The sequence below is a fragment of the Artemia sp. Qi Xiang Cuo genome, chromosome 3 (genome assembly GCF_049724085.1).
Source record: "Artemia sp. Qi Xiang Cuo chromosome 3, ASM4972408v1, whole genome shotgun sequence".
NCBI lineage: Eukaryota > Metazoa > Arthropoda > Branchiopoda > Anostraca > Artemiidae > Artemia > Artemia sp. Qi Xiang Cuo.
In genome coordinates, this window is record NC_142796.1 from 81,485,188 (window position 1) to 81,497,813 (window position 12,626).

Here is a 12,626-nt window from a genome sequence, read left to right on the forward strand (position 1 = left end):
ATATATATAAATATATATATATATATATATATATATATATATATATATATATATATATATATATATATATATCAATCAACGTCAAGTTTTGTTGAAAACAAGACCAACCAAATTTCCCAATAAAAAAAGTCCGAGTTACCATGTTTCTACTTGTCATCGACGACATCGTGGTCGCTGCGTGGTCTCCTCGTGTAGTGGGGATGCCTAATTGTCGGGAAATTTGTGATGTTTGTGTGACATCAAAAATGCATAGGATAAGCGTATTCTGTTAAACAAAATACATTCTGTGCATGTAGCAGCCTTGATATGCAATTATCGGGTTGCCAAAAAATTGATGTTTAAGGTTTATGCTCCATGTGCAAGTTTTTGGTATTGGCTACTTATTTTTGTAGCCCTAGACCTTATGTTTTAATGTTTCAACTAAGACGAAATTTTTTGTTATAATTCCATAGATGAAATTCAGCTTACCCATGCATTAAGTTATCTTTTTTTATAGCTGATGAGTATTTTTATTTATGTATAAGAACACAATTTGAGAATTGGTTGAAATTCGTTGAAAAGGGAAGATCGCCGATTTTTTAAGGATAGTTTGGATCATTCTCTGACAAAAAGCCTAAATAATATCATAATTCCTGCTCGGTGAATGGGTTGAACTGTAACTGTCAAGTGAATATCTTTCCTTTCGGGGCATTTTATAGTTGTAGGCTTTCCGTAAAGTCATATTTTTCTCTGAGAACATAAACCTTATGGTACGATATCCATGTTTGGGAATGGAATGGATTTGATGACATATCATCTATTAGATTTCACCAGATATCTCACTCCTAGCAAAATGTATGGGCCGAAGTGTTCCTCAATTACATTAGCTATCTAACAAACTCGCCCTCCCGCGCAATGTCGCTCAATGTCATTGGGTTGGGTAACGTTCCGCCCGTGCTTGGATTGGATATGCTCCGCCCGTGCAATGTCATTGGATATCGTCAAGCTTAAGCAAGCCAAATCATCTGATCGGATGGCTTTTGAGGGTTGCAAACATATTGAAGTAAGACATCTGCGTAAGCATCGATAATTTATGACCTGACTTTATGATTGCTTCAGATACATAGCTCATGTTCATGTGGACATACATCATCTGTAATTATGTGGGTTTTCCTTAAAGGATGAACGGACTTTTTGCCTGAAAATGTTTCAAGTTTTAAGAAAGGTTTCAGAAATAATAAGCGAAAACCTCGATGGTTTTTCACAGTCAAACGTTAAAAATAATTTTTTCCTTACAGTATTTCCGTAATTTTGATGTCTGAACTTATTATAGCAGATAATGATAGTGGAAATCTTAATCATTTCAGTAGGAATTTTTCCGTAATATTGCCTTTATAAATTTTTTTTTTGGGGGGGGGGGGTTAACTGCAGAGGTTTATCAGGTTTAGTGGCTAAAAATGGACCGTCACACCAGTCAGAATACCTTGCGACAGTATTTCACTTCTATTTGAAACATCCACTCTTCATCCAGGCTCGTACTTGAAGTTTAGGGAAGGACTTAGATCACAGTTTCCCCCCCCCCCCCAGAAAAAAACAGAAATATATGTTTTATTCCATAATTTCTCATATTGTTTTACACAGATAGTCTGTTTTTCTTAGATTTCCCCCCTCCCGTCCCTCCCGCGAAATACTGATTCAGTGTATAAATAGAGGTAATTTTTTGTCGTTATATTTCTTTTCCTTTTGAGAAAAGTTTAAATTTACTTGAAAATATTAACCGCACAAGCCATAATTCTTTGAAAAACCGCCTAAAAGTTGTTATCTTCTTTTTTTTTTCCTGAAAACGACAAAACCGGATACTTTAAATCCGTTATCACTCTGGTGAGGGATTGTGTGTATTGACTATCCAAAAACCTTTTCGAAAAAACATATTAACATAAAGTATAACTATAAAACATAACTATAAATTCTCTTATACTGGCCCCCCAAAAAAATTTGATCATACAAAAAAAAAAAAAAAAATTGTGATGGTCATACAGCAATTGGAATCTAATTGGAAAAGTATTCTGGAGAAATAGTGGCTTCAGCTACCTGTGTTAACCTGTTAACCTGTGTTAACCTGTTAACCTGTGTAACAATAACCGGTTACCTGTGTTAACCTGTTGTATAATCTCACATGATTATGGTGTTACAAACACTTGCCATTTATGTAATGTAAGATTATATATATATATATATATATATATATATATATATATATATATATATATATATATATATATATATATATATATATATATATATATGCGTGTGTGTATATATATTTATATGTATAGTACCAGAATAACGTGTTTAGACGTAAAAATGGTGCCCAGCGTATTTCCCTCGTTGAAAATCTCCCCCTTCGGAAAATTTGCTTTCCGGAAATGCCATCTTCTTATATCTTAACTCACACAAGAAAAAACTTTTTTTTTAATTCTTATATATTTATTTGTATTGACATTATTTTTTTTTCCTAATTGAATATCTTGCTAAGATTATTGTCAAAGCTCAGTTGAACTGTTGTGTCAACCTGCGAGTTCAATTGGCCTACGAGACGACTAATAAATCAAACAATCACTCCATACGAATTTAATACAAATTAATTAAAAAAACTTTCATAAAATAAGCTTTTCAAAGAAAAGTAAAGAACTTCATTAAACAAAAAATGAGCAAAAATAAAATCAAATAATCTACCAACCGTGAAACTACCACAAATCAGCATCGATAAATAAATGAAACCCAAAACTGACTGAAATTACAATAAATAACCAACTCAAACTCAAAACGAGCAGAAATTAACATAAGTTTGGCACAAAACCCCTTTGCCTTCACAAAGCCGGAAAAATTTGCACTTTACTGAAAAAAATATAAATGTTTTTACTTTTATAACTTTAATAAATCAAATAATATTAACATTTTGATTACTAAATATCAGTATATGTATATTAAACTGACAATGCACATTCATTTGTATTTTTTCAGTAAAGTGCAAATTATGTTCTGGCCTTGGGAAGGCATAGGGGTTTTGTACCCAACTTATGTTAATTTCTGCTCATTTTGAGTTTGACTCAGTTGTTTATTGCAATTTCTGTTCGTTTTAGGTTTCATTTATTTATCGATGCTGATTTGTGGGGTGGCCCGCGTTCCCCCCCCCCCCCAAAAAAAAAACAACAACAAAATACCCCCCGTGGAAAATAAGGCTTTCCAAGTTTGAGAATTTTGTTTGAGTTTTATTTTTTAATTTCCATAAGGGGTTGGAATTTTGGTACTTGTGTATTATGCGCCACTCACTCAAGTTTACGCTGTGTTAAATTCGAGAACACACCGGTTTTTTTGTTAGTTTCTTCGTTACTTTAGAAATAAATTTGCGCTATAGATTTGCATATTGGGGGGAGGGGGTAAGCATAACGGGTCTGCATCAAAATGTGTTTGGTACAATTATTCTGCATATTAGATAGATAGACAAATAAGTGTATTTTAAAGCCAAATATACGGCCATGAACACAGTAAAATAACATAAATGAATATAGTGGCTGGGAGAATTTTAAATAGTTTCCAGGAGATGAAATTGTAAGAAGATATTTTACGCTGGGTGAATTTGCAAGAATTCACATACGTAATTTCTTTATGTCTTGCTTTCTCTTTGCCGATTTAATTTTACGCGTGGGGATGTTAAGGGTAATTTTCCGTGGTAAATCTTCGCCAGGATTGAATTGTCCAGAGGATATTTTTGTGGGGAGGGGTATTTTTGGGGGGGAGGGCATTTTTGGGGGGTTAAACACCCCCCCCCATTCACTTTTATTCATTTGTTATTTTACTGTGTTCATGGCCGTATATTTGGCTTTAAAATAGACTTATTTGTCTATCTATTTAATATACAGAATAATTGTACCAAACACATTTTGCATGCAGACACGTTATGCTTACCCCCCCCCCTAGCGTGCAAATCTATAGCACAAATTTATTTCTAAAGTAACGAAGAAACTAACAAAAAAAAACGGTGTGTTCTCGAATTTTACACAGCGTAAACTTGAGTGAGTGGCGCATAATACACAAGTACCAAAATTCCATCCCCCTACGGAAAAAAAAAACTCAAATAAAATTTTCAAATTTGGAAAGCCTTATTTTCCACGGGGGGTATTTTTACGAGGGGGGGGGGGGGTATTCTCCTAGAACCGATTTGTGGTAGTTTCACGATTGGTAGATTATTTAATTTTATTTTTGCTCATTTTTTGTTTAACGGAGTTCTTCATTTTTCTTTGAGAAACTTATTTAGTGGAAAAAGTTTTTTTTTAATTAATTTCTGCTCGTTTTGTATGGACATTGTCTTTTCGGGGAAAAAGAAAATAATTCTTTAAATTTTTTCGTTTTTTTAAGACTATAGTTTGGCCTGCTATTTGTATCCTGGAGAAAAATTTTTAGCAATTTTTAACAACATACACCCTTTTAAAAATCTGGACACAAATGGTACTGTTTAATTTAGTTTCATACCTACTCTAGTTGACCTGAAATGGAAAACTTGATACCATTCACAAAAAAAAATCTGTTTACTTTCTTTGATAGCTTGGATACCCCTACGCTATTTTGATTTGATTAAATTTTAATAGCAGAAGTAGCCCCGAAAGTTTGAACATAATACCTCCAGTCGTTCTTCGGATACTGCTGAGATGCTTTATTGGGAATTACCATTAACACAGTGCATTTTGATTTAATCTTAAGGCAACACTTAGTTTTTAAACAAAATGGGCAAATTAGGGGGGGGGCGGGGTAGGGGGATGAGTTGCCCTCCAATCACTTTCGACTATTAAATAGGGCACTAGACCTTTCGATTTCCAATCGAATGAGCCCGTTTTGAAACGACAACACTTTCTATGAACACCTTATATGCCCCCAGGGCATAAATTACAACCCTTAACCTAAGGGCTGTTAGGTGGTTGTCATCCTCTAAGACCTAATCTCCAGAACTTTCAACTACGTTAAACAACATGGTTATCTCAAAATTTTGATTGGATGTGTTTGGAGAAATGGTGGGCGTGAGAGGGGCGGTAGTCGCTCTCCAATCACTTTCAACTATTAAAAACAGCCCTAGTCCTTTCAACTTCCAATCAAATGAGCCCTTTTGAAGTTTCTACGACGGAACTTTCAATAAAATCTTATATGCCCCCAGAGCATAACTTACAACCCTTGCCCTGTATGGGGGGGGGGGTTGTCATTCTCAAAGACCTGACTTCTAGAACTTTCCACTACGTTGAACAAAATAGCTATCTGAAAATTTTGATTTGATGTGTTTGGAGGAATGGTGGGCGTGAGCAGGGGAGTTAGTTACCCTCCAATGACTTTTGACAATTACAAAGGGCACTAGCCCTCTCAATTTCCAATTGAATAAACCCTTTTTGAATTTTTACGACAACTCTATCTCTAAAAACCTTATATGCCCCCAGGGAAGAATTTACAACCTTTGCCCTTGAGGCTCTGAGGGGTTTGTCATCCATAAACCTTCGACTATTAAAACGGGCAATTTCAATTTCCAATCAAGTGAGTCCTTTTGGAAATTTCTATAACAACTTTCTATATAAACTTTATATGCCCCCAGGGCATAATTTACAACCATTGCACTAAGGGCTCTGAGGGGGTCATCATCCTAAAAGACCTAATTTCAAGAACTTTCAACTGCTTTGAACAAAATGGATATCTCAAAATTTTGATTGGATGTGTTTGGAAAAATGATGGGCGTTAGTCGGTCTCCCATCACTTTCAACTATTAAAAAAGGCACTAGCCCTTTCGATTTCCAATTGAATGAGCCCTTCTGAAGTTTCTACGCTTTCAATAAAAACTATATGCCCCTAGGGCATAACTTACAACCCTTTCCCTGAGGGCTGGGGGGGGGGGCTTGTCATCCTCAAAGACCTAATTTCCAAAACTTTGAACTACGTTGAATAAAATGGTTATCTAAAATATTTATTGGATGTTTGGGGAAAAGATGGGCGTGAGAGGGGGGTTAGTTGCCCTCACATTACTTTCGACTATTAAAAAGGGCACTAGCCCTTTGAATTTCCAATCGAATGAGCCTTTTTTCAAGTTTCTACGACAATAATTTCAATAAAAACCTATGCCCCCAGGGTATAACTTATAACCCTTGCCCTGAAGACTGTGGGGGTAGTGTCCTGCTCAAAGGTACAATTTCCTGAACTTTGAACTGCGTGGAACAAAATGGCTGTCTTAAAATCTTTATTGGATGTGTTTGGGGAAATGGTGGGCGTGGAAGGGGTGTTAGTTCCTTTTCAATCACTTTTGACTATTAAAAAGGGCACTAGCCATTTCTATTTCCAATCGAATGAGCCCTTTTTGAAGTTTCTAAGACAACGCGTTTTATAAAAATCTTATATGCCCCCTGGGCATAATTTACAATTCTTGCCTTGAGCGCTGTGGGGGTTGTCATGCTCAAAGGCCTAATTTTCAGAACTTAAAACTACGCTGAATAAAATGGCTATCTCAAAGTTTTGATTACATGTGCTTGGGTAAAAGGTGGGCGTGAGAGGCGGGTTAGTTGCCCTCTAATCACTTTCGACTATTAAAAAGGACAATAACCTATGCAATTTCCATTGAATAAACGTTTTGTGAGGTTTCTATGGCAATACTTTCTATAAAAAACCTATCATGCCCCCAGGGCATAACTTATAACCCTTGCCCTAAGGGCTGTGGGGGACTGTCCTCCTCAAAAACACAATTTCTAGGCGTGGAATTGGTGTTAGTCGCCTTCCAATCAGTTTCGACCATTAAAAAGGGCACAAGCCACTCCAATTCCCAATTGAAAGAGCCCTTTTCGAAGTTTCTACGGCAACTTCTTCGATACGAAGTGCCATGCTCTAAAGGAAAAAAAATTAATAAATAATACATTGTGTCAACATCGTTCTTATATACCCTCAGGGGATATCTTAAAACCCTTGCCCGGAGGGTTGGGGGGGGGGAGTGTCCTCCTCAAAAACATTTTCTATCTGGAAATCAACTACGCTGAACAAAATGGCTATCTCAAAATTTTGATTGGACGTGTTTTGGGGAATGATGGGCGGGGGGGGGGCAATTGCCCTCCAATCACTTTTGAATATTAAAAAGGGCACTAGCCACTCCAATTTCCAATCGAATGCCCTTTCCGAAGTTACTACGACAACTCCTTCGATACGAAGTGCCCGGGTATGGATAAAAAGAAAAATAATACATTATGCAAACATCGTTCTTTACTTAGGCAGCGGTATTGCGCTGCCTATGATAGGAGATACAACACGAAACTAACCCAGGTCAGAAGATCTAAAATTAGTAATGACGTGATTCATGTTCAGTCACTCTTGTCCAAATATCCAACTCCATTTTGACTATTTTTTTCCTTTTTTGGGTCTATAATTTCAGTTAGCAGAGGATTTAATGAAAATATGTTAAGGGTTCTGGGAGGGAGAAATGAATTTGCCCAAAATTCTCGAAGTGATAAAATGTCTACGCAATACACTCGGTTATTTTATTGGTATTTTTGGTGGCTTTCTCATTAGAGCCCGACCGATATATCGGCCGGCCGATATCGGGGTCAGTGTCATTATAGGATATCAGAAAAAATATCGAATATCGGCCGTTTTTTTATGCGGAACGTATCCAGAAGATGGCGCCAGACTTTGTCAGGTAATTTTCGCTTGTCCGGTTTTTAGGGGCGGAGTCACCAGCTAAGTCTAATCATGGTGGAGAGAGCAGCAGAGGTGGGTCAAATGAATATCAAGTATATTTGCTGTCAAAACTTGGCAATACACGCCTGGTGCAGCAATGTACGAAATGTATGGCGAGTTTATGAACGTACAACCAGAGAAGTTGTTCTTGCTTGTCTCCTGGATTCCTGATTTACTGCCTGTTCGATAACCTGCGTGGAACTTCGACAACTGAGGAAGAAGAGTCAGCAGATATTGAAAAGGAACTGAAAATGTACGTGAGTGAGGCTTTCATTAACAGGAAATAAAGCTGTCCGTTACAGTGGTGACGAAATAGCTGCAGGGATTTCAAGAGACTGGCACAGCCTGCTCAGAAGTATCTGCTGACCGTCCTCTTCTGCCCCAAGCGAAAGAGTTTTCAGCAAAGTTGGGAAAGTTTATGATGACAAACGAAAAATCTCTGAAAGGAGAAAATGCTGAAAAGTTGTGCTTCCCGCATTACAACTTGCCCCAGTTGGAATGGACTTATTAAGCACTATTCTGACTAAACTTTATTTGGTATAATCTTTTTGCATTATTTGCAATCCACATTGAATAATTGAGGCTGTTCTTTGTTAATAGACCAGAGATAAACATCTGAGTATGAATATGGGCGGAAAATGCAGCGTTTAAACTTTGGATAAGGTTTTTTTCAGGAGGGGCATTTATCGGCAAGTTGTATCGGCATCGTATCGGTACAATACCGATATATCTGTATCGGACCCCAAAAACTCATATCGGTCCGGCCCTATTTCAGATGTCTTCCTTGATGAGGAACGATCATGTATTTATACGCCTTCATTGAAGTCTATTTTTGTTGTGACGGGACTAAAGGAAGTAGCTTTTACCCTTTTCGAATTTTCCTCCTACTAAAATTGTGCAACTCCATTCATGTCGTTTCTTACTTTATTTTTGCAATGTATGTTTTTTTTTTTGTTTTTTTCCCAGATCTTGATAATCACCCTCTAATATGTTTGCTTTTGGAATCGTTTGACCACTTTGCAAAGTGCCGCTAGTCTTGGCAGCTATTATGTGTCGTGTATTTAAATGGTTGGAACACCTGAATGGGTCAGAGAAAGCTTTTAAATCCTTTATTTTATCTCGTCTGTTTAGTGGATCAAATCTTCAAAATCCTCAGAAAATTAAAACTCCGTTTACAGGTATGATATTCATCATATACAAATTCCTATGGCTATTAGATGTTCAAAACCTGCCCTCTTGGCATAAAATTTTTCAGGCCAGATTTATTAGTATAAATAATAGATGGCTAGACCTGTATTAGGGTGAAAATTGAAAAGATTAAGTTTCTGTTCTAGTATTTACCAAAGACTAAAAGAATAAAATAGAAATATTTGAAGAAAATTTAAAGGAAAAACATTGGGCATGCTCGTTCTCTCTCCCACTTTATCTCCCAGTCACTCGCCCAACCTCTCTCTGTCTATATATCTCTATTCGTTTCTCACTCTCTTCCTCTTCTTGCTCTGTTCTTTCTCATATATTGAAAGAAGAAGCGAAAAGAAAGATATAATAAAAAAGCAGGACGGACTAAAAGAGTAAAATAGGAATATTAGAAGAAAATTTAAAGGAAAACACTGGGTAGGCTCGTTTTTCCTCCCATTTTATCTCCCAGTCACTCTCCCAACCTCACTCTTGTCTATATCTCTCTTCGTCTCTCCCTCTCTTCCTATTCTTGCTATGTTCTTTCTCATATATCATAGGCAGCGCAATCGCGCTGCCTAAGTAAAGAACGATGTTGGCACAATGTGTTATTTTTTCATTTTTTCTTTAGACCAGGGCACTTCGTATCGAAAAAGTTGTCGTAGAAGCTTGGAAAGGGGCTCATTCCATTGAAAATTGGAATGGCTAGTGCCCTTTTTAATAGCCGAAAGTGATTGGAAGGCAAGTAACATCCCTTCCACGCCCACCATTTCCTCAAACACATCCAATCAAAATTTTTAGATAGCCATATTGTTCAGCACAGTTGATTTCCAGATAGAAATTACGTTTTGGAGGAGGACACTCCCCCACAGCCCTCAGAGCAAGGGTTGTAAGTTATGCCCTGGGGGCATATAAGGTTTTTACAGAAAGCTTTGTCGTAGAAACTTCAAAAAAGGCTTATTCGATTGCAAATCAAAACGGCTAGTGCCCTTTTTAAAAGCCAAATGTGATTGGATGGCCACTAGCACCCTTTCCACGCCTACCATTTATCTAGAAACATCCAACCAAAATTTTGAGATAGCCATTTTCTTCAACGTAGTTGAAAGGTCCGGAAAATATATATCTTTGAGGATGACACTCCCCCCACATCCCTCAGGGTAAGGGTTGTAAGTTATACCCTGGGGCCATATGAGTCTTTTTGAAAGCTTTGTCGTAGAAACTTGAAAAAAGGCTTACTCGATTGGAAATTCAAAGGGCCAGTGCCTTTTTTAATAGTTGAAAGTGATTGAAGGGCAAATAACCCTCCTCTCACGCCGACCATTTCCCCAAACACATCCAATCAAAATTTTTAGATAGCCATTTTGTTCAACGTAGTATAACGTTTTAGAATGATTTATTTGAGAATGATTATCCCCTCAGATCCCTCGGGGAAAAGTTTGTAAGTATTTCCCTGGGGTCATTTAAGGTTTTTTATAGATAGTGTTGTTGTAGAAACTTCAAAAAGGGCTCATTCGATTGGAAATTAGTTGGGCTTGTGCCTTTTTTAATAGTCGAAAGTGATTTGAGGATAACTAACACCCCTCTGACACCCACCATTTCCCCAACACATCCAATCAAAATTTTTAGATAGCCATATTGTTCGACGTAGTTAAAAAGTCTGGAAATTATGTTTTTGAGGTTGACACCCCCCCCACATCCCTCTGGGCAAGGGTTGTAAGTTATGCCCTGGGGTATATAAGGTTTTTATATAAAGCGTTATTGTAGAAACTTCAAAAAGGAATAATTCCTTTTTGAAAGAAAGAAAGAAAGATATACAAAGAGCAAGACAAAGACTTAAGTTTTTTGTTTTGTTTTTTAACTGCTAGTAACAAGTAGGAGCATCCTGAAAAAAGAAACCAATTTGAATTGTTTTTAATGAGTTGACACTTTGGATGTTTATCTTTGTGAAAGGGTTGTTGGTTATTCTAGCCTTGGCCTGGGAAAAAACTTAGTCTGGAACTACCTTGGAAACTTTGGAGGTTCCATCTTTTAATGCCTCCTGGGTATTAACCTAACTCAAAACGATTTTTTAATAGTGTTTTAGGTCTTTAATGAGAACAATAATAATTTATTTATATCTCATTGTAAAAGACAAGAAAAAGGAGCAATGGAATATAAAGCAAAAAGAAACCAAATAAAAACAAAACAGTTTACAGGCGAATAACCTGGGAAAAGATCACAAAAAACTCAAACATGTAGCAGATGATCAGACAGTCCCGCGTATAGTAAGATCAATGCTGTTTCGTCTAGAACACTAAATTTCTGCATAATCTTTCTGTTCACAAACCGCGGTGTCAAATACAATAAAAACCTCAATTGCCGAAAATACGCTTTGCTTAGCGCTCAACTACCCTTTTAGGAAAAATTGGAAACAAACCAAGCAAAAATAAGGTTCACAATAGGTCGAGTACAGCTTTGCTAACGGTTCGCGGTTATGTTCCTATTAGCTATAGCTTATTTCTGTTTCGCAAAATCATTTCTACTTTTGAATTTCTTTGTATTAACTTTTGTATATTAATTTTAGCTCAACGACTAGAGAAACTCACAACAAACTAGAGAAAAATAGACGAGCACACATGCGAGAATGCTTTGAAGTACTGAGGAGACAACTCCCTGATACAGAAGATAAGCGGCTCTCGAATCTCGGAATTTTAAAAATGGCATGTAGATCTATACAAGTAAGTTTTTAATCACAGAAGGATGTCCAACTCCTGAATGGCTGGCCATATCGGTGATTTAGCTTATAGTTTGTCTGGATTATTTTGTTTAATTTTCCATGTAAATTCCCTCACTTTAATAGTTTTCCGTCACTGGTGGGCTAATTTATATTAAAGTACAGCCAGCATGCGTTTTAGTGATCATTTTTTTTTCATGTCTCCAGCAAAGGGGTCTGCTGGTGTTTGAAGCATGTTAAACTGGTTGATTTGGTCTGCTTCTTCATTATCATTATTAATTTTCGTTCTTTTCCATAATTTCTGGTATATATTCAAGTTGGCTAATACACATTTGTCCTGGGTTACATTTGTTATCTTTCTATATTCGAAATATGTAATGTCAATTAGAATTAAGATAATTTCATAAACCATATTAACCTGCCATAACAATAGCATTCACTGGTATTAAACGAGAGTTTTGGATTTTTGCAAATCGTAGAAATTGGTGAGTTTCTCGGTCTTACAATTAGGTTTCTGGCTTTTAAAGTTTCAATTCTGCTAATTTTGGATTTTATATTCTATATTTGTCTTTTTGGGGTTTCCCATGTTGTTTTAGTTTTATATTTTTAATTTGTCCAATTTTGTTTTATTTTTTTCTGTCGTCTTTCCGCGTTATTTGGTTTTATCAGTTTGATTTTATCTGAGTTGTCTTGTCCATATTTTCTTCCTATTTTTCTGATAGCGTTTACGAAGGGAGGCGGTTGTCCTCCCGGAATATTTTCCCTTCAGTAGTTTCAGCTTCCCTTAAGCTTTTTTCATTCAGTACTTTCTTTGGCCTTGAAAAAACATTTTCGATCTTTATTTCTTCAAATGTTTTAGTTATTTCAAGCAAGTCTCTTTTTTCAAAGTATATATACAGTGTTGCCAAATCTTCTTTATTTTGCATCCCATACATAGTCGTGGTTTCTAAACAAATGAAGCACTCTGTTTCTAACTAGTGTGATGTGACCGCGTGGTATTTCGTCA

General features: G+C 36.5%; 1 protein-coding gene across 6 annotated transcripts in view; it reads left to right on the forward strand.

Moving 5' to 3' along the window:
- LOC148954615 (uncharacterized) overlaps positions 1-12,626 on the forward strand; it is a 276,074-nt gene that overhangs the window by 203,836 nt on the left and 59,612 nt on the right. For all 6 annotated transcript variants that reach the window (XM_089087172.1, XM_089087166.1, XM_089087168.1 and 3 more), the window contains exon 4: positions 11,471-11,624. In XM_089087172.1, the coding sequence (XP_088943298.1) occupies positions 11,471-11,624 (154 nt within the window). The remainder of the gene's footprint in view (positions 1-11,470; positions 11,625-12,626) is intronic.